Here is a 25448-nt window from a genome sequence, read left to right as displayed (position 1 = left end):
ATTTGACAGATCTTAACGTATAATTCAAGGTATTAAATATAAGTTTTGAAATTTGAGAAACCCAATTGGTAGTAATTCAAAATATATTTTAACCTAACTAAATAGTTCCACCCACTGCAAAATTATTAATGGAAGTAAAAAATAATTATCAGTAATTAGTAATTAGTAATTCATATGATGGTTAAAGTAGAACTATTTGTTGAAGCATGCATGCATGCATACATACATACATGATGTAACTTGTATGTACATCATGTATGCCACATATTCATCAAAAAGAAAAAAAACTTGTATGCTACTTTTTTCATCCTTTTTATTGCTTTTGAATTGAAATTAACAAATATTAAAATTGGATGATACTAAAATTTAGATGAGAGACATGTAGGTGAAAATGCGGTTACAGTTAGCGGTAATTCCTTCTAATTATTAATTGTAATCGCCTAAGACAGTTATTCTATTTTTATATGGGTTAAGATAAAAAGTAACAAAATGTATTTCGGGGTATAAAGAAGTATATTGAATCCCAGAGTTAAGGGTAACGTGCAACCTCTACCGATCATGCCAAAAACAAACTTGCCTAAAATCGATGGTTAGGATATAAATTTTCTACAAATTAGATTGGGAGAATTCTTCCAACTCAGACTCTAGTTTACTTTCAATAATGGTTTGATATTTTTAATTTTCGCAGAAAAAAAAAACTAAAAGATAATAGCATATTTACCATATAACAAATTTATGTTTTTGCAATAAAAGAAAAATAAGAAAGTATTGAAATTTAAGATGAATCCAATCAAGGCTTAGAAAAATGAGAGAGGAAACAGGGGGTTACCCAGATGGATAATTTTGGTTATATAGAAGCTTCTACTTTGAAAACTGCTCAAGAAATGGTTGGGTTCAAAGGAGGGGGTCCATTCTAATTACTAAACCTGACCCAAATTCAACTATGCAATAAATATTGCACAACTATTGTCATATCTATAGTTAAAAATATTGAATTTTCAAATGGCTACATTCTTAGAGCCATCTAATCCTCTTACGACAAAGTTTTTTATTAATTTTGTTACTTGAATTGTCTGCAATTTAGGCATAAAATATCAGATAGTCCTTATAGCCCATTTGCTTGAACAAGTTTTGGACAGCTTACCCATGTGTCCTACGTCATCTAATCCTCTTAGGACAAAGATTTTTACTAAATTTACTATTTGAATTGTTAGCAATTCAGGCATTAAATATCAAACCGTCCTTATGGCTCCACTTGCTCAAACAAGTTTTCAGCAACTTACCCACGTGTCCTACGTTATACGGGTTTTTTCACATTTTCTTCTGAAATTGCTAGCAGTTTTCAAGCATAAAATTACTGGAGATTCGAATTCATCCTCTTATCCCTCAACTTAGAAGCATATGCCATGTGTGCATGACACGTGGCATGTGATAGTCTTTACTCTTTATAAAGTTTTCCTTTATTCTTTCTTTCTAATTATCTGGTTTTCAGAGATTCTGAGAGAAGTAAAGCTGCACCATGCATAGGTCACCAACCACAAACTGTTGGCGCCTTGCTCCTCATCCTCTGCCTTTTGTGTTCAACAAGTATGAATTGGTAATGCTTTGTTAATCACACCTGACTCTTATTTAGAAACACCAAAGTGGGTGCACCTACTTTTGAGCAAAAGCCCACTCAAATCAATGGCATTTAAATAAAAAACAAAAAAACTGCAATATAAGGTGTTGTAGTATTTCTTTTTTAATTTTTCCATAGGTGTAGATTTAATTCTACCTTTTCTCTTATGAAAAATTTGGAAGTAGATATGAACAGTTGAAAAAGGGTTTATTTTTTTAGGGTTAAATACATATTTGTCCCCTGTGCTTTACGACCTTTATATTTTGCTCCCTCAGTTTCACTTTTTATCAAATTTGGTACCTGTGTTATATGAAAAGACGAAAATGGTACCTCCGTCTGATTTTCCGTCCGAAACTAACGTCCACCCACGTCATTGGGTATCTAAAAATTTGAAGCCCAAAACCCAATTCTTTACACATCGTTTCCAACAACATGACAGAAAATGCCGTGGGTGGACATTAGTTTTGGACGGAAAATTAGACAGAGGTACCATTTCCTTCTTTTCATATACCACAGGTACCAAATTTGATAAAAAGTAAAACTAATGGGGCAAAAAATAAAGCTCGTAAAGCACAGAGAACAAATATGTATTTAACCCTATTTTTTACAGCACATAAGCCAGATTCATCTGTGTATAAGCTTTTGCATTCTTAGAAGAAGAAAAATTAAAAATCTAACTTAATTTGAAGTACGCAGTCTAAAATATGTTTGGGTAACTCATGTTTTTTTATTATTTTTGAAAAAATATGTTTGGATTGAGTTTTGAAATCTAAATTCTACTCAAGATTTATCTAATTTTTTTTTTTTTTTTTGTCGCAAATTATCTGAACCATCTAAATATAATTTTAAAAAATGAATTTTTTCGACATTCGCAACTTTAAATATAATAATAATAATAATAAAAATGGCATACTTAAACGAGTTAGAGCCCCTATCGTCGGTGTTCAATTATTTAAGTAGAAGTGGGGGAGATAATAAGATGTTTAAAAGAGATTCTTATACAAAACCCAAAAGGAAAAGAAAAATATGATTAAGATAGAAAGACAGACAAAAGCAGGTCAAAGCTCAAATACACACGCACAGACAATATATGTGAGCTCAGTTTCTTTACGATGTTCACAAATAATGGAAATGCAATAATATCATCTATATATATATAGATATAGATATAGATCATATATATATATATATTTAATCTTTTCTTAGTTTTTTGGGATCGATAAGGACAGGCTGGAAGGATCCAAAACACAACCCCACTTCCATAGTTCCATTATTATTAGAGAAGAACAGACACATCCTCTAATAAAGTTGATATATTTTTCCCCCACAAACAACACCAGAAGCAAGAAAATGAAAAGCTTTACATAAAGCAGGGAAAAAAAAGGAGACTTGGGTTTCTTTCTTTTCTTCTTTTCTTGCTGCCTCTGCTAAGCATCTTTTGCTCGCTTTTTCCCCTTCCTCTTTCTCTCTCTGTGTCTCAGGATTTTTACTGGGTTGTTTCTTGGTTTGGTTTTCCACCATCATTTCCCTCCTCTGCTTCAGCTATAACTTGCTTCCTGTTTTGCTGGTGAGTCTTTATGGGCTTTCCTCTGTGGCATTGATTTGTTTGTTTAAGCAGAAAAGTTAATTTACTTTTCTTATTAATTTTCCTTCCTGGGATACTTTTTTTTCTTCTGGAATTTGATTTTCTGGGTGTTCAGGTGCTGATCCTTTCGCGGTTTTGTTGATCATATCCTGGAGCTTGAATAGAAATTTCTCTTCCTGTTTTTTGAGCTTCGAATTCCTCAATCTGGTTTCCCAGATTTTCACTTCTTCTGGTCTAAATTTATGTACTTTTTACTGTTCATTTCCTGGTCAAAAGCTTTGAACTTTTGTTGATTTCTTGGCAATTCCTGTGCTCTATTTATTGGTTTACGATTCCATGGGACTCTGTCATGGAAAACCCATTGAAAACCCAGAAACCAGACCCGATAACCCGATAATTCCCGGTGAGAACGACCCGTTGCCGCGTTCCCAGACCGGCAAGACCTCAAGCTTTCCCTTCTACAGCCCAAGTCCCCTGCCCAGTCTTTTCAAGAACTCTCCCGCCAACTCGAGTGTGAGTTCGACTCCTTTGCGCATTTTCAAGCGCCCATTTCCTCCTCCTTCTCCAGCAAAGCACATTCGAGCATTGCTCGCCCGAAGGCACGGTTCCGTTAAGCCGAATGAGGCCTCAATCCCTGAAGGAAATGAATGTGAGGTTGCATTGGATAAGAATTTCGGGTTCTTGAAGCATTTTGTAGCTCATTATGAGCTTGGAGAAGAGGTGGGGCGTGGCCATTTCGGTTATACTTGCTCTGCCAAGGGGAGAAAAGGGAGCTTGAAGGGGCAGGATGTGGCTGTCAAGGTTATCCCGAAATCGAAGGTCTGTCTTTTTTTTTTTTTTTTGTTAGTTTGCTCTTCTTTCATCTTCTCCATGTGACTCTGTTTATTTGTTTAAGTAATGATGTTAAATGCAATGTCTTCATTGAATCCTTCTTGTTTTTGGTGCTTGTGTGTTTATCTATGGAAGAAGTTTTTTGAGAATTATTTATTTGAAAATATCATGTTGGGACTGTTCTAAATTCTTACTCATGTAAATATTTTGTTTAAGTTCTTTCTGTTCTTCTGGTGAAATTAAAGTATGACATTGTAACTGATTGTAAGCATATCTCGAGACTAAATGCCTTTTCATTAACAGTCTGATTTTGATCTGTCTTTTAATCTGTCGGGATTGTTGAGAGTGTATGGTGTGCAATATCGGAGGGTTATTAGATATCATCTTTAAGAGGATGATGTTTACTCCCCTGAGTTGTGTATAAAAGATATTGTGCTTTGCATAATATAATGTGTCTTGTCAGGCTAGGAAGGTCCTTAAAGAATCAGTCTTTAAATTTATGAAATTTTACACTTGACTATTATTGTGAACAACAATTATTGCTGTCCTATTGGCTATGGACTGGAAACAAATGAATGACTGTTGCATTCTTATGAAGAGTGGTGATGTTTTGGCAGATGACCACACCAATTGCTATAGAAGATGTACGAAGAGAAGTAAAGATATTACGGGCACTAACAGGACATAAGAACCTAGTGCAGTTCTATGATGCCTATGAAGATGACGACAATGTTTATGTGGTGATGGAGTAAGTTCAGATTGTTTCAATGTTTCTTATAATATACATCACTTTGTTTCATCACCTTTCTCGGCCTTTTGGCTAAGATCAAATAAAATGGTCTACAATGGCTATAATTGCCATACTGGGACCTGAATAAATTTATTTTAGTTTTTGGTTGCATGAGAAGTAGATGCCAAACATGTAATGTGGCAACCCTATATAGAGGTGCCTGCCGTGTAAATAATTCACACTTCTCATTTTGTCTTCTGTTCATCAACTGAACTCTTGGGATACTGTTGCCAAGTTTATCAAGTTGCAATAATACTTAATAGACTTAACAACATCTAAGTCATCAATATAATTGACTTATAGATGCTTTCTATAAGTCAATTATATTGATGACTTGGATGTTTCTATAAGTCAATTATATTGATGACTTAGATGTTGTTAAGTCTATTAATTGACTTATAGATGCTTTCTATAAGAATGGAGATGGACTGGTTGAATTGTCTGATACTTGAGAAAAGGTTCGACCATTTTGTTGTATTGTAACCAGATAAGTCAGTATTTCTAGGAATACATGCTTATCCATTTTTGTCCGTTCACCTTTCCTGTTATACAATTTTGCCTTTCAAAATTGTCTTTAAGTTACTAAGTTGGTCTTGATGGAAACTTTCACTGAACTTTGAAAATTTCAAGTTTATTATCTTCTTTTATATGTTACCTTCTTCAGGTTGTGCAAGGGAGGTGAACTGTTGGATAAGATACTTTCAAGGTAACCATATTCTTACAAATTTCTTTGCTTTTATAACATAAAGTGGGAATGATATGCCATCTCTTCCTGTTTTATGACATTTTGACTGGCTGAGTTTCCTTGCGTTCACTAGGGGTGGAAAATACTCGGAAGAAGATGCGAAAGTGGTTATGGTTCAGATTTTAAGTGTAGTTGCCTATTGTCACCTTCAAGGTGTGGTTCACCGTGACCTCAAGCCGGAGGTAATTCACTCAAACAGATTATCAAGTAATTTTTTATTTTTTATTTTTATTTTTAATTTTTTAATTTTTTAATTTTTTTTGGCTAAGTCAGTCACTAAAATCCCCTTATGATATTTCCTCCATTAGAAGTTGTTAAACCCCCCTAAAATGAGGGAGGAATTAAAGAAAAAAGAAAAGTTCTCTTCTTGGGAGGTTTCTCAGATACAGATGTTTCAACTTCCATGTATCGCATCTAGTCTTATATGTCATCAAACATAGTGACACTACCTGATTACACCACTGAAAAATTTCTTCAATTCAGAACAGCTTTTGGATATATGTTTTCGTTCATTCTTTTAATTTTACAAAGTCCTAATTTAAACCACTACATCTGCATCCTTTATGTTATTATGGGTTTTTGTTTAGTGTCTTAACATAAGAACTGCATGAGCAGTGCTGCACTACCTATCTTTGTGGTTTGCCTTATACTAGAAGAACATCTCTAGTTCTTCTGTTGCCCAATATCTAAAATTGGTTCTAGAAGAATTGGTTTCCTGTTTCAGGAAGGATCCTTTTGGATCTTTCCAAGGAAAAAATAAAAATAGAAGGAAATTGCTAAATGACTTAAGAAATTAGTGTCCTGCTTAATCATTTCTGTACTTTTGTTTTAGTTTCCTCCACTATTTCCAAGATCAGAGGGGATCGAAATCATGTTCTTGGAGACAAAGTGACAGATTTGTGAATTGGGAATTTTTGAAACTCTGCATACTTCAGAGTTGGGATTAAATTAATGCTGACCATTGCTGGTAGTTCCCCAACTTCCAGAATGTTACTATGTAGAAGTTGGGGAACTACCAGCAATGGCATTCAGCAGAAAAATGATTTAAGAAAAACATTTGAATGGGCTGGAGATATTACATATGGTGTTTTCCTTTTAAATTTCCTGGCAATATTGATTTATATTTGAGAAATATAAGATTTCCTTTTAAATTTATATTGATTTAAATTTCCTGGAAGAGGCACCGATGGTGTGTTCTGGAGACCCGCTGGGTAAAGACCGGCCCTTCGCTGGTAATCCGTTGGGCAACCTTTCTGACACTCAGCAGGGGTCCTCTGCGCGAGGCAACGTGGAGTGCGCTCATGGTGTTGCAAATTTTGGGGTGGATTTTCTGCATGGAAAGGAACCCCTTGCTCAAGGCAAGAAGACTTGCCTATTTGATGCTATAGACGAAGGGGATGGCAGGTTATGTGGAAAGGGGAAGCTGAAAACCCTTCTTTGGGTGTGGAAGGGACATCTCATGAAGGTGAAAACTGAGGTGGATAGGCCCTGCAGAAAATTCTGGAAGGTTTGGAGGTTTTGGGCTGCATTCCAAAGTTTGGGCCGACCCGTAAGCCCATCTTTGTTGGGTGGTGTAAAGGGAGGAAGGCTTGGGCTCTTAAGTGCAAGCCTAGGCCCAAGTGCATCCATGATGGGTATGGGTGCAGGTCCTGTTTCACCACATAGGGTTTCTAGCCATCCCAATCCGAGTTTTGATCCACCGAAGAAGTCGCTAGAGGTGGTCCTAGCTACGGAGATCGCGTCTGCCGTAGTTCGACGTGATGGGATGTCTTCGGCATCTGCGAGGATTGACAACCGACACTTTCGGCCTCCTCTGGTGAGGTCTAATGTTATCGTGCTCCCACCGTTTGTTCAGCATGCTCGCCGGAGATGGTTCTGCTTCCGGCGAACACGTCTGAAGATGTCTGTCTGGTTGGATTTGGTCCGGCCTGCCTAGGTGAAGTCGATGGCTACTTTTTGATCCTTCCAAGTTCCAAGGATTTAAGTCTCGTGGAAAGTAGCCCAAATATTGCTGGAGGTTGCTCATATTTTGCCGGTTGTTTTGGAATCCCCGATACCATCGGCACCCAAACCCTTGAAGTTCTACAACCGAAAGTTGAAGGATAGTAGGTTTTCGAAGATAGATGATCGCCGAGGCAGTTATGGTGATCAGTGCTCTGCCTGTTGTTCCTTTGGGTTTCGGCCTGAGCTCTCTCTCTGCCGTCTGTTAAGATCGTGGCCTAGACCTCGTCGGAGGTTACCCACGGCTCGGTGACCATGAGTTTGTCCGAAAAACCCCTCTGATGAGGGGTATTCTCTGGAGGGGGTTTCTCAAGCTGAGTTCCTCTGTTGGGACTTGTGGTTATTTGCCTGAGCTAGGCCATTCTTAGCCCTCGCCGATGGTGATGGATAAGGTAGGAGGTGTTACTCTGACAATGTCGGTTTCTTCGTTAGCGCTAGTTGTGAGGGATGCTGAGGAGGATGGGGATTTCCCCTCCCCTATGGAGACTTTTCCCTGTCACTACTTTGGATTGGCTCTATTTTGTTGACAATATTTGTCCTGTGGTGGGAGTTTCGTGTGAGGGGAATAAGGATAAGACTTTGGCTCTCCTGACAATCATTGAATAATATCATCCTTGGGAGGTTAAGGGTTGCTCTAATCCTAGAGGTACAAGGGAGCTACTGAACCTAGAATGCTCTATAAACTATGATACTACAGGCGCATCCTCTAGGCTTGGGAAAGGCAAGGCTCACGTATTTTAGAGTTGAGTGCTTCGTGTGAGTTTCGGGCTGTTGGTGTTTGTAGGTTTAAGGTTTGAGAGCTTTTGGTGTTAAGTGGGATTTTCTTGGGTGGGTTCTGTTTGGTTCAGGTTGTTCGGGTCTCCAGAACAAATTGCCTGTGTACTTAGGGTTGTCTTTCACTTTTAATAAAATGTCTTTACTTACAAATCATTTTGAAGCTTAACCTTTGCAGGAACTTCTCATCGTTATGGTGATTTCTAAAATATATATATATATATATTTTAGAAATCACCATAACGATGAGAAGTTCCTGCAAAGGTTAAGCTTCAAAATGATTTGTAGAAGCTGGTCAGAACCCAGCATACCCCTGGTTGGGATGGGTAGGACCACCTCTTCAATTTCATTTCGGCCTGGGTCAAGTCATTGTGGGGACCCTGTTAGGCTCCCCCTTCCCCTTCTCCCCCAAACAACAAATAATAATAATAATAAAAATTTGAAATTTGTAAGTGAGAGTGCGCCTTAATATGGCTCATACCAGAGTGGCGTGCAGCCATGGAGGATGAGTTCAATCCTCTACTTCACACCTCCACTTGGTCTTGTGTTCCCTACCATCCATTTTATGATTGTGGTTGGATCAGAGTGGGTGTTTTAGGCTGAAGCGTCGTATATTCAAATTTGATGGCCGCCTTAGGAAAAGGCTATGTAACAGAAGTCTGATATTTCTTGTTAGTACTTTTATCTCTTGTAAATCACCTAAAAGATTACCATTAGCAAAGTTACAAATGGTGTCCCTATGGACTAATTCATTACTTTATATATGATTCAGTGGTTGTTGTACCGAGAGAAAATACATCAAAAACTTCAGCTGAAACCAGAAAGGGATGTGTTGGGTGGACAGTTAAAGCTCCCACTTAAAGTTTGAATCTGGTCATAGCCTTTAAAATTGGGTAGGAATATGATATTGATTTTTCGCTCCTTTCTTCTAACTAGAGTTAGGCTGGGCTTTCCCTTGATTGGATGTATTAAACGTCACTCCTTTAGAGACATATCACAATTTCAGATCTGACACCCAGTACACCTCTGACACGAGGATATATCTTTTAACCACTAACACTTGGGGAAGCCAGAAGATGGGAAGAATGCTTTTCGGACCACATCCATGCATGTCTTGGATATATCTATTTGGTTATTTATATTTTGTTGTATGAATGGCTAGATCAACTAATTGGCATGAATCTGTATACTATTTGTTGTTGATTTAATGATATGGCATTTGAATATTTTCCATGTAATATATCTGTACATTTCAGTATTGTAAATCCTCTTCTCTGAATGCGTTTCTTTCTGCTTCAGAATTTTCTTTTTACTTCTACGGATGAAAATTCCCCGCTTAAGGCCATTGATTTTGGACTCTCTGACTATGTAAAGCCAGGTCAGAACTACTACCTGAGATTTGTTCCTCTGTGATTAGTTATGAAAAGGTGAGTTGTAGTCTGATAATTAGAAGTCTCTGCAGATGAGAGGCTGAACGATATCGTAGGAAGTGCCTATTATGTAGCTCCTGAAGTTTTACATAGATCATATGGGACAGAAGCTGACATGTGGAGTATTGGCGTAATTGCTTATATTCTTTTATGTGGAAGCCGGCCCTTTTGGGCCCGGACAGAATCCGGCATCTTCCGAGCTGTACTCAAGTCAGATCCAAGCTTTGATGAAGCCCCTTGGCCTTCTTTGTCTTCTGATGCAATAGACTTTGTGAAGAGGTTGTTGAACAAGGATTATCGTAAGAGATTAACTGCTGCTCAGGCTCTAAGTAAGTTTCTGAAGCTATTTAATCTGCTATCAGGATTCATTTATCCATCATGGTATTATATAGGACAACTAGTAAGCAGGTGCCATGCTGCATGTTTGATGTAAATAAAACTGACACATGTATGTAAACAACCTAAATAAGAGGGATGTAGGGGCAAAAATTCATATGTTAGAATGGTGAAGCCACTTCCCTTCTCTTATCAAATATAAAGATTTCTATGGGTACCTATCTTAAAAGGAGTCCATAATTGTAACTCCAGTGGCGAACTTGAATCAACTACATGGGCTGCCTTAATTATGTTAGGGTCGAAAACCCATAGCTTTTTATACCTTATTTTCTTTTAATGGTTTTTATCTTATATTTTATGTTCTTGTTTGTCTTATAACTAGATTTTAGTGTAGAACTTGGATTTCCTTCTATCTAATAATGCTTTCTGTTGGTCATGAGGTTTAACAATCATTACAGGCAATTTATAATAGTTGCTAGGATTTGAGATTAATAATTTTGTACAAATATTCTTCAAGGAAAAAATGCATATAATGGGTAATTGTTTAAAGTACTGGACTCTGCTGCTGGTGTATAAAAAATTAAATAATATTGGACAGTCACCTTCATAGTTTCCCCTTCATGCCTCAGCTCCCCATGTCTAAGGTGCTATGTAGTTATTTGCGTACTCTATGGTATTGTTTAAGACTTCTATTGCTCACAGTTCAAATTTTTGTCTAGGTCATCCCTGGCTGGCCAATTGTCAGGATGTCAAGATACCATTGGATATGATAGTGTTTAAGCTGGTTAAAACTTACGTGTGCTCATCTTCTCTACGCAAATCTGCGTTGGGGGTATGTATTAATATTTAGAGCTTTTTTTTTTATTTTTTTTATTTTTCCTTTTTATTTTTCTCATTTTCCTTTTTGTTTCATTGTATGTCTTAAATTTGACTGCAGAGAGGTCTTTCCAATCTAGCAATCTAGTGGTTTCTACTGTTATTGTGTGATTATTTTGCTTATAGATCTTGTTTTCTTGGGTCAAAACCTTCCAATTGAAGCCAACCTATTTGTAATAGTTCTAAAAGAGCAGACCTTAAGTACTTGTATGTTAGGGCTTACTAAAATGAACATACCAGCCTGTATATATTATAAGCTATATCAGAGCTCTTAAATGAAAAGAGTGAAGGTACTTGTTGGTTTTACATGCCTAATTTAAAACCCAACTCATTAACCATATGATTGGGTTGAGGTTAGGACAGCTAAAAGTTCCTGCTTAGCCAACCTGTTTGTTTTCCAACTGCACTCACCCTCCCCAAAAATAGAATCCAAAAAATAACGGAAAAGATAAGATAAGAAAAGAAAAGCCTGAGAGATGTCCTAGATCTGGCAATGGATTGATCAATATAATTAATCCCTCTTCTTCCTGTTTTTTTTTTTTTTTTTGCATTGTCTCAATTTGAATCTATTATATATTAGGTTTGACAGTAAGTATGATTTTGGTCTGCTACAAGAATTTCTTAACCAGAAGCTCTAAAATCAGCTCAACAAACCCGAACTTGCCAGTCTGTTTATCTTAAAAGCTTGAAGCTTCTAAGGTTCTTCAGAATAGAACAGTAAATGTTCTAACCAATTTATTATGAGGTTGGACAGGACAGCCTAAAATGTACTTCTGTCCTCCCAGACCATTAATTTTCTAAGCAACACGGACAGACCAGCCCCTTCCTACCTCCTTCCTTTCCAAAAGAAAGGAATCCAGAAAAGATAATGAAAAAAGAAAAAAAGTCTAGCCAGACAGCAAAATTGAGTAGAATTCGTCTGGACTTTGTATTTAGATTGTATATTTGCCATTGAAGCCATGAATAGAGGTATTACTTTTTGCTAAATTGTCTTAATTATACCATCTTTGATGCAAGCGTTGGATACTTTCGGAGCAGTAATTGTGCGAAGTTTTGCCATTGTGACAGGCTCTTGCAAAGACATTAACTGTAGCTCAGCTAGCTTATCTGCGGGAACAATTCACACAAATAGGGCCTAATAAAAGTGGATTTATCTCTATGCAGAACTTTAAGACGGTCAGCTCTTTTCCTAATTGTAACCTTTCTGACTTTAATATTCTCTGGAGCCATTATAAATATCAGTGGATTTAGCAGGGCATGATAAAGAACTCCACTGATGCAATGAAGGATTCACGGGCCCTAGATTATGTCAACATGGTAATTCTGCCGATAGTCATATTTCTGTTTGGTATAACTGATTGTCTTATTTTTAAGAAACAGAAAATTTTCTTGATAGGAAAATATAAATATAAGAGTGGCAGCTGATTCTCTGCTCATGCATGTTTGCAGATTGGTACTATTCAATACAGAAAATTGGATTTTGAAGAATTCTGTGCGGCTGCCATAAGTGTGCATCAACTGGAAGGAATGGAGAGTTGGGAACAACATGCAAGGCTTTCCTATGAGCTGTTTGAGAAGGACGGGAACAGACCGATTATGATAGAGGAACTTGCATCGGTACTCTCTCTCTCTCTCTCTCTCTCTCTCTCTCTCTCTCTCTCTCTCTCTCTCTCGCATTTTCTAGTAGAGAAATGTTACACGACTCCTTTTTTTATACTCCCTAAGATGGCAGTTGTCACGTAAGTTTTCCACTACAATTTTTTTTCATCTCATCTACTTACTTTCTTTCTACAATTGCTACATTAGAGAGTAAGCACTTGAGAGTGTGAAAGATAGAATTTGTGTAGCATTTCTCTTTGCTCGTATATATTAGATAACCATATATGTACAAGTATATCTCAAAGTTTTAGAGTTGGGATTTTTTGTTTGTGGCTCTACTTGATAACCACATTAGTTTTTCAACATCTCAGCAACCATAGTGCTGAGACATGTTTCTTAGTTTTTCAAAGAGGAAAAAGAGGGATCAATTATATTGATAAAACTAAGAAACATGTCTCTCTCCAAATGGATGACAGGACTAATTTTGTTCCACTCTTTTACCAGGAACTTGGGCTTGGCCCATCCGTACCTGTTCATGTGGTTCTCCAGGACTGGATAAGACACTCAGATGGGAAGCTTAGTTTCTTGGGTTTTGTCAGACTTCTCCATGGGGTTTCTTCACGCTCATTTCAGAAGGCTTGAATTTGAACCAGGCTACACACAGTAATTTTCCTCCTCCTCCCCACTTTTGTTGGCCTTAAATGTAGCAAGGGGGCTATCTGCAAGCCAAATTCAAAGAGCTGCCGTATACGAGCCAGTGTTCCATCAAAGTACAGGAGCTGTTGAAACCATAGGCAGCATGTTCTCATATCATTTTTTTTTTTTCCCAACTTATATAAGCCTTTTTTTTTTTTTTTCTTTTTTGGTTAAATGATTGGTGCTGTTGAAATTTTAGAGAATTGTACAGATGAGGGTAGATTTAAGAATGTACGTAGGATTAGCAGACTGCTTAAAACTGAGGTGAGTTTTGTTATCTTTAGGGTTTATCCCCCGTGTACCCACTGCACTTAATTTCCTAATAAAAATCTTCATGTAATTTACTTCATCTCTTAGCTTAATCATGTCATTTTTTACCCGTTGATTTTTTTTTTTTTTTTTTTCTAATTATTTTTTACCTGTTGAATTGATATCAATAGCGTAGCACTAGAAAGAAAGAATGACTGGCATATGGACCCCAAATCCGAGGGCAAATGAAAGCAATTCTTGTGGCATTTCATATATTAAGAGCCTCTTAGGACTTGTGACCTTGGTTTAATAGTGTGATTTTAAATAAAATTGCAGAAAATGTATTGTTTATGAGTGTGTTTTAAAAAAGTTTCGGTTTGAAAACCTAAAAAATTGTGTTTTAAATCGCAGGCAATTGAGTGTTTAAAAAAATGCACAATTTTGAATGCCGAATTGTGATTTTGTCAAACGTTTAATTGTATTTTTTGTAAATCGGATTTTTGAATCGTGCGATTTGAAATCGCCATCTTTTAAATCACTCATTTTTAAAACTGCAAATCCAAATAAACCTTTTACATGTTTGTATCAATTAAATTCTATGTAAAGCAGATTTATGAGGTTTACTACTTCATCATTTCGGTAAGAGTAATGTTTTATATTGTACCACTATTCAGCTTTTGTTAAAACAGAAAAAGAAAAAAAGATTAATGCTATGTACTACATTTTTATTTTATAGGTATTTTACAATGTTGAGATATGACAGTCTCAACTAATCATTGGATTTATTTTATTTTTATATATAAAAAAAAATGTTCGATCTAAATGATGATTAAGATTATTACGTTAGTATTGTGAGAAAAAAATATGACACGTCTATGTGTGAAATAATGGTAGAATATTGTGTGATATATATCATTACTTCGATCGAGATGCGACAATAATCGTCAACTTTCGTTAAAATAAAATAAAATTAAATACTGATAAACATTGCGACATCAGTTCAATAGAATGGAATTAGAGTGTGTATGGTATATAATTTTTTTAAATGGAGGTGAGATATCATAGCAAACCCATTCAAAACGGTTAATCATAAGTGGGATTAGAACTAACAGAATTATCATGTTTACACATGATAGTAATCATATGGCCAGCTGTCTATAATATATATGCTAGTGGGCCCCCGTGTGCTGATCTGGCAAGATCAGGATGATGAGAAAAAAAAAAAAAAAAAAAAGTTAAAAGAGAACACTCTCTCGTCTTCTTTCTTTGTCTCTGCAACTGCAATGGCATTCCACAGACCCACGAAGGCCAAACCAAAACCAAGATCCGTAATCCTCTTGCTCACACTGGCCATAGCAGCCATTGCCCTCTTGTTTCTCTTCTCTTCCCTCATTTCCACAAATGGGTTCTCTCTGTCTTCCTCAAGAACCCTGGAAATCGTCTTCAACTCCAACAGCCGGAAGCCCCGCGAGAGAACCCACACGGGCCACGAGAAGTACTTGTACTGGGGTAGCAGAATCGACTGCCCCGGAAAGCACTGCGACTCCTGCGAGGGTCTGGGTCACCAGGAGTCCAGCCTCAGGTGTGCCCTTGAGGAAGCCATGTTTCTCCAGAGGTATATATAACAGTGTTTGGGTTCGTGGGCTTGTCCTTGTTTTGTGTTTTGACGCTGGTTTTGGAGTTTATGGTCTGTTTGATTGTTGACAAAAATGTAGGAAAAGCTTACGATTAACAAGTATTATTGGGATGTCGGAAAACAGAAGTTTCTCTAAATTGTTCATTAACCTTTAGGATGTTATGTTAAATATATAGGAAAGGTGAGTTTCAGCATTCAAAGGGATGATAAATACTGGTGAGCTTTTGTAATTTGGATCAGTTCGATGTATTTAGTATAGGATTTGAAGTGCTCCGTGCATTCTGCACTCTCCAAATACACCGCACTAAACACAATGGAGTCAACCTCCAAAATGTTACCCCGCCCCACTAACCTCTCTAACTCACCAACAACTCTCTCACCCTTCTAGGCATAAACCAATAAGATTGAAAAGTAAGCTTCATAAATCTCTTGCTACTTCACAATGAAGAAGAGGTGATCAATGGACTCCCCACCCTTCTTGTATATACAACACCGATCCACTACCATAACATTCTTTTTCCTCAAGTTATCCAAAGTCAATATTTTCTCTAATGCCACTGTCCACACAAAAAACGCCACTCTAGAAGGAACCTTAACTCTCTAAATACTCTTCCAAGAAAAATGGGAGTCATTAGGTATGGTTAACACAATAATATGACTTCACTTCAATCTTGCGCTTTTTGGAAGGGCTTCAACATATTCTATCTCTAAGATAATACAACATCTCAAATAAAGAAACGACCACATCCACCTCCTAATCCTATACGAGTCTAGTTAAAATTATATTCCATTGAATATTCCCATCTCGGAACTGCATATGATCCGCCACCCATGCATCCTTACTACGTGTAATGTTAAACAAGTCTGGATAAGATATCTTCAACGGTTGATCCTCACATCACACATCATGCAAAAAACTGACTTTTGACCCATCACCCACCTCATATCTAACAAATTTTGAAATAGTTTCCCACCTCCTCCTTATATATTTTTATACTCCCACTCCAAATGGCCTTGCTACCTCCTTAGAACACCAACCTCCCCTTAACCTATCATATTTAGTATTTATCACCAATCTCCACAAAAGCCTCCCTCTCCATAGCATAATGCCGCAACCATTTTCCCAGTAGAGCTCGATTGAACTGAATTAGGTTTCTAATACCCAAACCACATGATTTCATGAAAGTACAAATTCTCGACTAGTTTTTCTAAATGGAACTTAAACTCCGTCTCCAATTCCATCCCATAAAAAAATCCCTCTGAAGTTTCTCAAGCCTCGACTGGAATAGGGAAAAGAGACATAATAAGTATAAAAATTGGAAATAGTACTCTTTATCAAAGTCAATTTACCCCCCTTAGATAAATAAAGCTTTTTCCATCCAGCCGGTCGACGTTCCATTTTTTTGATTATGCTATTCCAAATAGATGTAGTCTTGTAAGAAGCACCCAATGACAAACCCAAGTACTTTGTCGACAAAGAATATACTCTATAACCAAGAATACGGGCCAACAAAATTTTGGCAACCAGAACTAAATCCATAATTTGTCTACCTCTGATGAACGCATTATGGGAACTTGAAATAATCTTTCCCAAGACTGATTTTAGCTTGTTTGCCAAGACCTTGGAGATGATTTTATATACACCACCCACTAAGCTAATAGGATGGAAGTCCGTAGCACCGGCCTTCTTTGGGATTCATAACAAACATAACATTTATGTTGTACTGACAGTATTTCTATAATGTTGTCTAGTATTTCATTTCTCTTTCTTGTTGCAGAACATTCGTCATGCCTTCTAGGATGTGTATCAATCCGATACATAATAAGAAAGGAATCCTTCATCATTCTGATAATGCAAGTTCAGAGGAAAGGTGAGTTCATTGAGACTTCACTTGTCGATTTTTTCAGAAGAAGATGTTTTGTTGTTATTCAAATGTTTGTTCTCACTTTCTTTTCAAAATTATTATTTTCTTCATCTGCTTTGAAGTTTGAATGTGCAGGAAAAATGCCCTCTAGGTTAGGTTTTATACTTGCAGTTTTCCTTTATTTTCTACTAATGTGTACAATAATTATCAATCAGAAAAAGTGAATTGCTCTACAATCTGAACCTGCTTATCCTTTAATTTGGTAGGTGGGCAGCAAGCTCATGTGCCATGGATTCCTTATATGATATGGACCTCATATCTGATACTGTACCAGTAATTTTAGACAATTCAAAATTATGGTATCAGGTCCTATCTACGAGTATGAAGCTGGGAGCTAGGGGAGTTGCCCATGTGGAAGGAGTTAGTCGTGTTGATCTTAAAGAGAACAGTCATTACTCAAATCTCTTGCTCATAAACCGAACTGCAAGCCGTCTTTCATGGTAAATTGAAAATCCTCCACCACCACCCCCCCCCCCCCCCCCCCCTCCCCCCATGTTTTGTGTTTCCTTTGATAGGATTTATTTTCCTTTTCTTCTCAAACATTAGTCCAAGTAGTATATACTGAACTTGATTGGGACTTCTTTGAACCTCTTTACTTGCAATCTACTTGAGAGTGAATGTTGATTGAAAGAACCATTGAATCATCGGAGATAGGGTTTGATTTTTGCAATCAAATATCAGTACTTGGTAAGAGTTTTGAAAACTTGTGGTCTTCTTAAGTTCGATTTCATATGTTGTAATTCTTTTATCTAGCCCAAAAAACAATCGGGCGATGTTTTTCCTATTTGTACCGCTACATCATGAAGTGTATCCTTGCAACTCCGTGCAAATCAGTTAGGATTTTGAGTCTGTTGATTTTGCCAAGGGCTCGAGTTTCTAATATTGATAGCTCTTCAGGTTTATGGAGTGCAAGGATCGAAATAACCGAAGTGCTATAATGTTGCCATATTCTTTTCTCCCTTTGGTGGCAGCAAAGAAACTAAGATATGCAGCTGACAAGGTTTGTACCATATGAAATCTTGTTCAAGTTTCACTTTGTATACTTTTTTTCTTCTATTTGCTAATTATGAAAATGGTTTTGAAGGCATATTGTGTATTTCTCAAATATATTAAAAATGTCGAATCACTTGGTTTGTATAGTTTTCAAGATGTCTATTTCTTTCATACTTCTATATAAATAACATGTAATTTCTGTGGGGACCACATAACATGAATATCTCTAGTCTCTATTGTTTGTTGGTCATAGATAGAATAAATTGCAAAATACTTCTAAGGTTTATAACTTGATGAATTTTAAGCGAATTCGAGCATTGTCTGTCACTCAAGTTGTACTCAAGCTTTCCATTTTATAAGCCTTAACACTGTTTAAAACTGATTGGAGATATGTGTGAACAATATGATTTATCTACTTTTACAATGTGCAGCATTCATCCCATACATGCACCTGAACTAAATTGTGGATAAGGTCATTCTCTGTCTTTGATATCAAGTGTTGGAACTTGAAATGGATTAAATACATTTTCATTATACTTTGTTTATTGAAAGAAGAAGTATTTTTTTTGTTTTGTTTTGTTTTATTTCTTAGCATATAGATGTGCATTCCTTTTTAATGCACATTATTTGATCATGAAACAGTTAATAATTCTAGATAACCTTAAAGGAAAAATGTCATAAGCTCTAGTAATGGTGGAGCTTGAAATGGATTAAATACATTTTCATTATACTTTTTGTTTATTGAAAGAAGAAGTGATTTTTTTGTTTTCTTGTTTTTGTTTTATTTCTAAGCATATAGATGTGCATTCCTTTTTAATGCACATTATTTGATCATGAAACAGTTCATAATTCTAGATAACCTTAAAGGAAAAATGTCATAAGCTCTAGTAATGGTGGAGCCTGACAATAATGCAATGAAAAATAGAGCGGCTTTACTCCCATTTTTATATAGATAGAGGAAGTATACTTGGGGCGCGTTACGCTTTTGATGATATTTTGATTACTTATAAAAGAAAATAGAGATAGAGGAAGTGTCAAAATTTTGCCACGTAAGAACACTCTATTTGTTTAACGATGCTTCTTTCGGTCTTAACTTGCTTATTGGGTTCACCATCTTTGCTGGAGTCCTCTCCGTTGCCTCCTAGATCTATGACACCTGCTGTTTATGGGGTGGCTTTTTTACCCCTTCAAATAACTCCTTTGCCCCTGCTCGGCACCCACCCCAAGTCTAGTCTTCTTTTGGTCCTAGCTCTACCTCTTACCCGCTTCCTCCACATGCTCTGCACCTTCTTCACCGTCCTATGATGTTGCAAGCCACCTTCTTCTAGATCTTCAACCACTCTATCCTCATCTTCCTGTCATTTCTTTTTCTCAAGTTCTCCTAATCCTTCCAAGTCCTTGTCATCATCTTCACAATGTTGGTTTACTCCATGGTGTACGGGTACCGGTTCTAGATCGCAACCAGGCTGCTCTGAACTGTCAAATCATGCTGTTGGGCTGCAACTTGGTGTGCCACTTGGGGTCCTATTGTTGCTCTTCTTCAAGGGTGGATGCTAGGGGATTTGTGCGTGGGTCTTCAACTTTGTGCTTCACCAAATTTTATGGGGCATAATTCACTAAATAAAGTCTCTGTTCTTGAAGTATCTTGGTCTTCTTTTGGAGGCTTCCTTTAAGGCCAAGCATATATGGGATGGTGTGATTGAAAAGATAGAACATCAGCTAGCTAGTTGGAAAACGATGTACTTGTCTAAGGGTGGTAGGATTACCCTTATCAAGAGCACCCTAGCCAACTTATCTTCGTACTTTATATCCCTTTTTTCCCTCCCTACGAGTGTTGCAAACAATATTGAGAAGCTCCAACGTGATTTTTTGTGGGGGAGCTAGCTGATGAATTAAATATCACTTGGTGAAATGGTCCAAGGTTTGTACATTGATCTTTGAGGGAGAGTTGGGGATTAGAAACTTGCTGATGTTCAATCATACTCTCTTAAGTAAATGGCTTTGACGTTATGGGCTTGAGAGAGAGGCTTGGTGGTGGATTCTAAATATGGAAGTGCATGGGGGTGTGGTGTTCTATAGAGCCCTTTGGGGAGTATGAGGTGGGTTTATGGAAGAATATTAGGAGGGGTTGGGAGAAGTTTGGTAGTCATACTGGATTTGAATTGGGAGATGGATCCAAGGTTAGATTCTAGCCTAATCTTTGGTGTGGGGCTACGACACTTAAGGAAACATTTCCTGTTTTATTTGGTATTGCTCGCATAAAGGACGCTTCTGTTGCGACCCTTGTTGATTTTTCTGGATGTGACATTCAGTGGAATGTGAGCTTTACTAGAGCGGGTTATGATTGGGGTGGAATTAGCAAGAGTGAGATGGGTAGGGGAGGACAAACTATGGTGGGACCCTTCCAAAAAGGGTTTGTTTGGTGTTAAATCTTTCTACTGTGTCATGGGTTGTCATGATTGTGTCTGTTTCCCTCGAAAAAGTGTTTGGCGAACTAAGGTTCCGTTGAGGATGGCCTTTCTTGTTTGATCGGTAGCTCTAGGAAAAATCCTTACAATGGATAATCTTCGAAAGCTACACATAATTGTGGTTTATTGGTGATGCTTAGGTAAAAGAAATGAGGAGTTCGTGGACTATCTTATGCTTCCTTGTGAGGTTCTTTGCGCCATTTGGAATGTTTTCTTCAGTTAATTTGGGTTGTTTTGGGTCATGCCTAGACGAGTTGTGGATTTGTATGCTTGTTGGTGGACTGCTGGCAACACTCGGAGTGTTGTTGTGTGGAAGATGATGCCTTCATGCCTTTTGTAATGTCTATGGAGGGAATTGAATGATAAAAGTTTTGAGAACCGTGAGAGGACTTTGAAAGAGATTAAGTCTATTGTTCAACACATTGTATCTTCGAACAACAGCTTTTGTCTCTCCGCCTTCTGTGGCTGATCCAGGGGAGGAGGGAAGAGCTTGGTCTCTTCCCCTCTTCCCTCCTCCCTTCTCTCCTCTTCTTTCCTCCCATCCTCTTCTTTTTTCTCCGTTTTAGTTTTTCCTCTATGCCTCTGGGTTCTAGGGTTCTCTTTTTCTTGGGTGTAGTAGTTCTTATGTGGTTGGGTTTCTCCGGCTTCTTCCGGTCTCTTCCGTCGTCGGCATTTCTGTGGATGGTCATCGCACCATCGTGCGTGGGTTTTGGTTCTTTTACATCATGGGGTGTAGATCTACTGTGTTTGGGTCATACTACCAGTGCAGGTGCTTCACCGGAGGCCTTGCCGTCGTATTCCGGCGTTCTTCGTCGTTAGTGTTGCTGCGGGTTGCTGTCAGCGCCGTCCCGGTGCGTGTGACTGAGGGATTTTTTTGAAGATTGGGAGTAAGATCTACGGTGTTGCGGACCTCTTCACCGCACACGCGCCTCTCCGGAGCTCCTTCCAGTTGATTCCGCGCCGTCCGAAGGGTTCCGGCAGATTCAGAGTCTTGCCGGAGCGCGTGGCTTCACGCGCCGCCGCATATGTTTCAACCCGCCATTGCACGTGGCGGCACGCACCACCGCCTTTAGTTTTTTTTTTTTTTCCTGTAACTGTTGCTTTTCTTTTGTATTTCGGGTTTGTTTTATATTATGGGTTTGCATTTCAGTTGTATTTTGGGTTGTTTTTCTGCTGTCTTTTGGTTTTGTGGGAGGGCTGTTCGGTTTCCTCGTGGGTTTTGAAGGTTTGTTCGGTCGGGGTGCTTTTGGGCAGCTTTGGTTGTTCCTTGTGGGCAAAGTTGGGTGTTCCTTGTGGGTTATAGGGTTGGGTGGGTTGTGGGTGCTTCTTGTGGGTTTTAGGATTGGTATTGTGTTTTGAGTTTTATTGTATTATGGGGGGTTCTATTGTATCTTGGGTGTTTTATGGGGGGTTTCTATTGAATCTTGGGTTCTATTGTATTATGGGTAGTTACTTTATATCTTGGGTGTTAGATGGGGGTATCCTTTGTACCTTGGGTTTTATTGTATTATGAGAGTTACTTTGTATCTTGGTTGTTTGATGGGGGGTTTCTTTTGTATCTTAGGTGTTTGTTGGGGGCTTCTTTTGTATTTTGGGTTTCATGTGGGTTTTGGATGTTGTGGGTATGTAGTTTCTTGTGGGTTTTCTTATGGGCTAGCTGAGTCGCTCCTGTGTATACTTCCTGTGTACTTAGGGGCGCCTTACGTTTTTTTAATGAAATTTTCTTACTTATAAAAAAAAAAAAACCTGTTAAAAAAAAAAAATCACTAAATCAAACACAAATTATTTTCGTTTGTGTCCAATTTGGTGAATTGGTCGTTGGGTTTATTTTGTTTGGTTAAACTGTTGTGTGTCATTTGTGAGGCTTTTTAAAATTTGTAGTTGTTGTTGGTTTTTTTATTTTATTTTATTTTTTTTATAAAAAAAAGATTAATGGATTGGTGATTATTTTGGGGCTTTGGTTAGGATATGTTTGCGTGTCAGAACAATTATGGGATTTTATGGTTTTGTTAACACTTGCTGGAATTGGTTAATAATTTGAGTTTTTTTTTTTTTTTTTGTCTCTAACAGTCTGATGTATTTTTGGCGTTTGGTCATTTTTTTGATAGTCACTGCACAGTGAATTTAGAACTTAAAAGAAAGAAAAAGAAATTCAATTTTATGGAGCGTCATTCATTTTGAAGTTGTTGAGTGAACTCGGTGGTGGTGGTGGTTTTGTACTTTTGTTCTTTTCTTCTACAAGCGTATGGTAGCAGTACTCTATACCTTTTTTGCTTTACCATGGGGCGGCACGGTGGACCCATCTAAAAAAGACCCATATATTGCAGTCAATATTGTTCTTCTCGTGTACAAATCTTGGGCTTTCTCTGATTATTGTTCTTCACTGTACCAATTGTCTATCAAACTTTAAATAGTTGATAAAACCGACGATTATTGACTTGTCTATCCAAGTATAAACTGCTGCAAAAATATGAATGTGGGTTCGGTGCTCCATATCCGTCAATATGTTGGTGTCTATAATTTCATATATCCCCAGAGACATCAAATTAATAAAAAGGGTATAACAAGCATGTAGAAATGGTTTCAGGCTTTGCCAAAAGTTAGCACATCCAGATCATCTCTCAGTAGGCCCCAATTTGGCAGGACCGTCTTGGGGTGGTGGCTTATTATATAGCCATATGCAAACTATGCAATGGAAACTTAGGTGAAAGGCCAAGTTTCTAATGTATAGAATTTACTAATAAAATTACTACTAAATTTTTTACTTTTTAAGAGAGGAATTAGTAAATAATTATTCTGCCAACTTGTATCCCTAGGCAGGGTAGTCGACTTGTATGCTTGTTTGTGGACTACCAACAATATGCGAAGTTCTGCTGTGTCGAAGATAGTGCCTACATGCCTTTTATGGTGTTTATAGAGGGAAATGAATGACAAAAGTTTTGAAGACCTTGAGAAGACGTTGGAGGAGATTAAGTCCTTATTCTTCAAAACTTTATATATATGGATAGTTGCTTTATGTTTCTTCTTTGACGATTAGTTATATTGATTTTCCTGTTCTTTTTGCTCCTTTTAGCCAAGTGTTTTTTCTTCTTTACTTCCTGTGTACTTAGGGATGCCTTACGCTTTTAATGATATATTTCAGTTACTTATAAAAAAATATATATATTCTGCCAAATTCGTGTAGGTTAATCAGTTTCTCCTTGCTTCAGTTGCTGGATTATTGCTCTGGCGGTTATGCTTTCTCTAAAGTACACTTCTGTATATGTACGTTGATCAGTCTCTGACCAAATTCATGTCCACAGATTAAGGGAATCCTTGGTGATTATGATGCCATCCATGTTCGTCGTGGTGATAAAATAAAGACGAGGAAGGACAGATTTGGAGTTGATAGGGCCCTGCATCCCCATCTGGATAGGGATACACGTCCTGAATTTATCCTCCGAAGAATTGAAAAATGGGTCCCACCTGGACGAACAATTTTTATTGCTTCAAACGAGAGGACATCTGGATTCTTTTCACCTCTCTCTGTCAGGTAAATCCCTCTCACTTCTTCTCTGAAGCACATTAAGGTCTCAAAGAGTTTTAACTTTCACAAACATAAATCATATCATTTGGGTGTTGTTATGTGAAAGCTACATGGGGTAGAAGGACCTAGCAGAATGGTAGCAGTAAAAATGAATCACAATATTCCCTTCATTGGTGATTTGACTAGGCACACCAACATGATAACTATTGTTCTTTTCTAAGATGAAGCCTTTGAGCTTGTGCTTGTGTGCTAGCAACCATATACCATCCATCTTTCATCGTAATTTTGTTTTTGACATTAATGTCAAATATATTCTCCCTGTAAATTCATAGTTTAGACCTCAAATATATATTCTTCATGCTATTTAACCAAGAAAGAGAACGTTGGATTTTTCATCAAATCTCAGTGATTCTTATATGCAGATACAAATTGGCATATTCATCAAACTATAGCAAGATCCTGGATCCCTTGATTGAGAACAACTATGAGTTGTTCATGATTGAGAGGCTTATCGTGGCGGGTGCCAAAACATCCATTAAAACATTCAAGGAAGCTGAAACAGATCTCAGCCTTACTGATGACCCTAAGAAGAACACCAAGATGTGGCAGATACCTGTTTATACCATGGATGAGGGAAGCTGACCTGACTTTCATGAAGGGTTTCCTGTTTTATCTACCACCCAGCTCGTTATTTCACATGGGCAAACACCTAAAAGTTGCATATCAGAAAGCTTCACGTTGAAAAATCAAGATTATGGGTGGAAAAGAGTGGCTGAGCAGTTAAATTGTTGTTGTAAATTGTGATACGAATTCTATAGAGGCTTTGCATGTGTTCTCTATAGATGTGTATATCTTCACAGAAAATCAAGATGCTTATTTTTCTTCCTTTTTGCATATATTTCTGCTTTTGCGAGTCTTCATTCCAAAATTTTATTTTATGCCTTCTTTTCTTGCATTCTATGAGGACGGTTTGTGTAATATTATATCCCGACATTTCATCTGTGCTAAGTGTGCTTTAATTAGTATAATTGAGTAGGGGTATTGTTACAAGTATTAATGAGATGTATAGTTTTTTTAAACACTATGACCATTTCCACTTAGCTTAGGTTTTAAGCTATTTTCATCTAGATCAGGGCTTGATATTAGATCGTTTGATAGATTCAGAAGTCGGTGGCAATGTGGAAGATTACCCCGTGGGAAACTATGGGAAACTATGACGACGATGAGTAAAATTCCCATGGATACTTGTTATTTACAATTTCTATATAGCATAATATTTTATGTATTAAACTTGTATGTTACAATTCACATTAAATGCATTTTGATAGTGTGAACTATATTTTTGTGAAAATGATTGATGAATAACAAGA

At 37.4% G+C, this 25448-nt stretch overlaps 2 protein-coding genes across 2 annotated transcripts; both read left to right on the top strand.

Annotated features, from left to right (window-relative positions):
- The first annotated feature begins 2931 nt into the window (after positions 1–2931).
- LOC133872753 (CDPK-related kinase 7) lies at positions 2932–13630 on the top strand. Its single transcript, XM_062310348.1, has 11 exons — positions 2932–4022; positions 4652–4782; positions 5489–5530; positions 5643–5751; positions 9644–9722; positions 9807–10103; positions 10830–10942; positions 12055–12162; positions 12241–12303; positions 12436–12603; positions 13090–13630. Exons 1-11 carry the CDS (start codon positions 3540–3542, stop codon positions 13225–13227), a joined length of 1731 nt encoding a protein of 576 aa, XP_062166332.1. The 5' UTR covers positions 2932–3539; the 3' UTR covers positions 13228–13630.
- A 1149-nt stretch (positions 13631–14779) lies between these two features.
- LOC133872173 (uncharacterized) lies at positions 14780–25039 on the top strand. The gene is made up of 6 exons (XM_062309612.1): positions 14780–15145; positions 16945–17037; positions 17298–17531; positions 17989–18091; positions 23855–24084; positions 24501–25039. Exons 1-6 carry the CDS (start codon positions 14814–14816, stop codon positions 24718–24720), a joined length of 1212 nt encoding a protein of 403 aa, XP_062165596.1. The 5' UTR covers positions 14780–14813; the 3' UTR covers positions 24721–25039.
- Positions 25040–25448: the final 409 nt, after the last annotated feature.

The sequence above is a fragment of the Alnus glutinosa genome, chromosome 7 (genome assembly GCF_958979055.1).
Source record: "Alnus glutinosa chromosome 7, dhAlnGlut1.1, whole genome shotgun sequence".
Classification (NCBI taxonomy): Eukaryota; Viridiplantae; Streptophyta; class Magnoliopsida; order Fagales; family Betulaceae; genus Alnus; species Alnus glutinosa.
This window is presented reverse-complemented; position numbering and strand designations above follow the sequence as displayed.